We start from the raw sequence: 4,500 nt of genomic DNA, 5'->3' as shown, positions 1-4,500 counted from the left end.
TCCTCTCTCGACTGTCATTACCAACGCCATTGTTGAGCTGGTAAAAAGCTTCGTAAGCTACGTGTATTCCATAACCACCGATTAAATCTAGCTGAAAACACTTGTATATCCATAGAACAAAATCTGGGTTGAAGGTTCGAGCTAGGAATCAAGAAGGTGGAATTATACTTTTCGTTACAGATCATAAGAGTAAGCTTCTAAACACATGAATTTACTTATATCTAAGCTTTATGAGCATGTAGATGAGGGACCAAAGCATGAAAACAACTCCTAATTCAAGTTGGTAATTTTCGAAGATTACTAGGGTTGGAAGTCTTCTACAATTTTTGTCGTCTTCTAACTTTAAGATAGAGAGTATATGCATGCTATTAAGATGTTAATTATTGATCTTTGAATGAAAAGCATGATTTGATTTTGAGATATGGTATATAAAGGTGTTAGATTGTGTGATGTTGGAAAGATAAGATTCATGAAGAAAGTGAAGATTTGATTATGAAATGAGCCTATGAGATTGAAGTTATGATTATTGATGGATTAAAATGATGGTTAGAAATGATTAATAACGATTTTGATGAATTGGTTTGACAAGAAAATAGAGTATGATTGACTATGAGTTAATTGGCTAGCTTTTAAGCTACTGACTTAATGGTTTTTGACGGGGTATTTGATACCCAAAAATCTTGAAAATTTTATGGTAAACATATATAAGTGTTAGGAACGTTCATGTAAAATTTGAGGTCATTTGAACATCGTCTGATAACCTTTTAAATTATGAGTCTCTAACTGCAACTTTCTACCGAAAGTGTGGAAGAAACAGATACTAGAGTCACTTTTCCAGTAGCTTTTCGTGAGTTTATGGTTTCCAAATTTTTATATGAATAATATGAACATGTTAGCTAGCTACCCATAAAAGGTTAAGTCTTTTTGACAAGATCTACTATTTTTCTAAAATCAAAACTTTCAGTTGCACATAACTGTCGAATATGGTAGACTGTAGGAAAATGATCATATCTCCTAAACCACATAGAGTTTTGCAACCTACTTTTTTTTAAATGAAACTAGACGTTACGAGGTTTCAAATGATATGAGTCCCAAACCCAGGAGAGTTCCGAGGTAAAGCAGTTTATTACTTGAAGTTGGGACAGAGTATATGAAGTCAAGTATGGTCTTTCACTAATTACACCTACCTTGATCTAGTAAATTGCCTGTGTTAATGGTGATAACTATACACCTTAGTAATTCATAAAAAGGCTAATGGAGTATATATGTATGTTTATATATGTATATAGATGTAATACTTTTCCGAGATAAATGTACTTAACCAAATTTGGTTCACTTGAGATATTAAACCACATAGTAATGTCATTAAGCATTATGTGAGTTATCTGATATATGTTAAAGAATGTGTTATACCCTCATAACTTTGGTATGTAATTGATATATGGGTTTGAGTATTTAGGAGTCGTTCTTTAAGGAACTGATATAACTTAAAACCTTGGTATATGGTTGATAATGGAAATAATGAATAATTAGGAAGTATTATTATAAGAGTGTTTTGTTACAAGGAGTGATTAGTTACAAGGAAACAATGAGAAAGGAAGACTAGTACTTAGTTAAGAATAGTAAACCTAGTGAGGTTTTGTCTGATTGACGTTTATTTTATTACATGATCGTCTATGCCAACGATGATATCTGAAGACGCGAGTCAAGGGCATAAGTAGGATTTCTCCGAAGTACAAGTACCAAAGCTAAGATTTCCAGGTGGGCATTACTTTCTAATACCTCTATTACAGGCTTTCTAAATGATGATTTTGATGATGTCTATAAGTTTTAAGATGATAAATTGATGTTTGAACTAATTAACTTGCCGAATTTTGATGACGACGAGCACTGTATGTTACCCTCTACGGATGAAATGATTTCGGGTCCTGCCAAAGGCGGGATTGTGTACACGGAGGTAACTGTGAGCTGTATACCGGGTTGGCCGGTCAGAAATGACCGTGAGCCGACTGTCAGGTCGGCCGGTTACGGTGCTTGAGAAGGAGGCCTACTTCTCAGTACCATGATGATAAGTTGTAGAAGTGGTACTACATGCTAAGTATTTATGACTGCAGTCTATTTTCATTACTTTATGATGCTTATAATTTATGACTAGAACGTTGATACATTTGAATAAGTGAAGCCGATAATGTTTCTATTAAGTTTGATGATATTTTAATTGTTTCAACTTGAATTATTAGTAGCTTCCGCTTGATAAGTCTTTCAGATTTCCTTTTTCTACCCTATCATTTTATTAGTCGTATCGATACCCAATCTACGCTATCACTGGCTAGATGTCGGGCTGCGACAAAGTGGTATCAGAGCAGGTCGTCTGCTCTGAGTTTCATTCTTGATTAAGTTCAAACTCCTTGATTGAGTTAAACTTTCACAATTGAGCCAAATGATTGATTTCAACTATCCTTGAGTTGAGTAAATCTTTTGATCTCATTTACTCATGAGACTAAATCCTACCTTGAGATTGAGTCTAGCCTACCTTGAATCCTTAGGCTAGAGTGAAAGTAAGATTGAGAGTAAGTCTAAAACAACACCTCAGCGCCCCATCTCCTCCGGCTTATCAAGGTACGAGTTATTATTGTACTGTGTTTATGTTGAATGTTGTTTTGATGTACTAACGAGATATGAAATGTTTTGATGGATGGAACTGCTTGAGGTGATGGAATATGATGTGAGCCAGTGGTTTTGGAATAAATGGAGAAATATTGAGGCTAGAATAGCCAATGCACCACCGTACCAAACGAGATTGAGTATGTCATTGTTTGAGATGTATCAAGTAAGTTCCTTATCCTTGATGTGATAGAAGTTAGAATTTTATTTCAGGATGCAGCGACGTTTAAGAGAGATGATGCGCTGATGGTTCAGGGATTATAGGCCCCAAGAAGGGGATACACTCGGAGAATTTTTAGCCCACTACCACAACCGATGGCTGGAGACTACCACATATGGGATTGACGAAGCAGAGGCTATCATGAGGTTGATTCCACAGTTACCACCTGAGTGGCAAGGTTGGGCGGCTTCACTAGTGCCGCAGTATATAGTTAGGACTGGGTTTGGACGTTTTGTGCGTGCAGATTTTAGGGGTTTTGTAGCGACGATTAGTCACCGTTACTTTGTGTTTGATGATCCCCCACCACCACCTTATGATGCACCCCCTCCTCCGACAGATCCTTTTTCGATCTTACCTGCACCCCCAGTTGATGAGGTTCCGTATATTCCGGAGCCATTCGTGCCTGATAAGGCCGTTGCTTTTGAGCCCATTGTCCCGGATTCTGCTGTTCCGGAGTCGGGCATTCTGCAGACTGGGACGCCATACATGGACTTTGATCCATTTCATTATTTGACATTGATACCTTTTCCCAGTGCTGATCTGCCTTCTTGGGAGCCGGCCCCAGCGACATCACCATTTTCATTGCCTCCTTTAGAGATTATACCACCTATTCCATCTCCGATGCCTTGTACCGAGTATGTGCCTTTCGATCCTTACCCGAGGGTTACTCCTCTACCTGAGCCTGGCACACTTGAGTTTCAGCATTATATGCATCCTATTCTATACCCACCATCCAGAGATGCACAGGAGGGACCGTCTCATCCGTTTTCGATTGATAGTGATGATGAGGACCCAGACGAGGAGACGCCAGAGATGACAGTGGGGCATGGACAGACCCGACCACTACGGCGTCGGACCACTGCTGATGGAGTTGATGTATGGGAGCCCATTCCCGAGCCACATGTTTGTTATCCGATGGTAGACACAGATGTTGAGGATGAGACAGAGGATGATGGTGATAGTGAGGAGACTGAGCCTATGGAGGATGAGGAGATTGAGCCCAGTGGGGATATGACAGTAGATGATGCGGGAAGTAGAGTATCAGGAGACGGCTTTGGTGGGACTGGATGGGTTTGAGTGAGAGTAGCTACATATGATGATGGGATGGAGATGCTTATATGTAGATAGATGTATATAGATAGAGATGAATAGTATAGTGAGTATATCAGTATCTTCAGTATCTGACATATATAGATGCCTAGTGCGTATGACGACCGTTTTGATGGAGCGTCATAGTATGTATTAGGGACTTTTTGCTGTATATATCCCATTTTGTAAAAGTCCTCGTAAGAGGCAATTTTCATATATATATGATGATGACCCGAGGGTCTTTTATAAATAAGAGTTTTGTTTTATGTTTTCATATTATGATGATAAATACAAAAAGAGGTTTCCACTAAGAGATGTAATGTTATAGAAGTAATATGATGTTGAGTAAGAACCCTAAGATTGGTGATTTAGAAAAAAAAACTAGTTTTAAAAGCTGATGTATGTTTTCTTTTTAAGAATGCCGCCAAGAAGAAGATATAGAAATCAAGAAGAAGAAGAGGAGGAACAACGAGAACCTACGCCACCACCACCCCCTCCACAGCCAGAAAGAAGAATAGAAGAACTCT

At 38.5% G+C, this 4,500-nt stretch overlaps 1 protein-coding gene across 1 annotated transcript; it reads left to right on the top strand.

Annotated features, from left to right (window-relative positions):
• Positions 1-3,025: 3,025 nt before the first annotated feature.
• LOC130994267 (leucine-rich repeat extensin-like protein 1) lies at positions 3,026-3,961 on the top strand. Its single transcript, XM_057919310.1, has one exon. It carries the CDS (start codon positions 3,026-3,028, stop codon positions 3,959-3,961), a length of 936 nt encoding a protein of 311 aa, XP_057775293.1.
• The last annotated feature ends 539 nt before the right edge of the window (positions 3,962-4,500 follow it).

The sequence above is a fragment of the Salvia miltiorrhiza genome, chromosome 7 (assembly GCF_028751815.1).
Source record: "Salvia miltiorrhiza cultivar Shanhuang (shh) chromosome 7, IMPLAD_Smil_shh, whole genome shotgun sequence".
Taxonomy (NCBI): Eukaryota; Viridiplantae; Streptophyta; class Magnoliopsida; order Lamiales; family Lamiaceae; genus Salvia; species Salvia miltiorrhiza.
Note: the sequence above shows the minus strand (reverse complement) of the source record. Positions and strands in the feature narration are given on the sequence as shown.

Bases quoted from the DNA above. Each gene is read 5' to 3' on its own strand.
- LOC130994267 (XM_057919310.1), top strand. From the start codon at position 3,026: ATGAGGTTGATTCCACAGTTACCACCTGAGTGGCAAGGTTGGGCGGCT.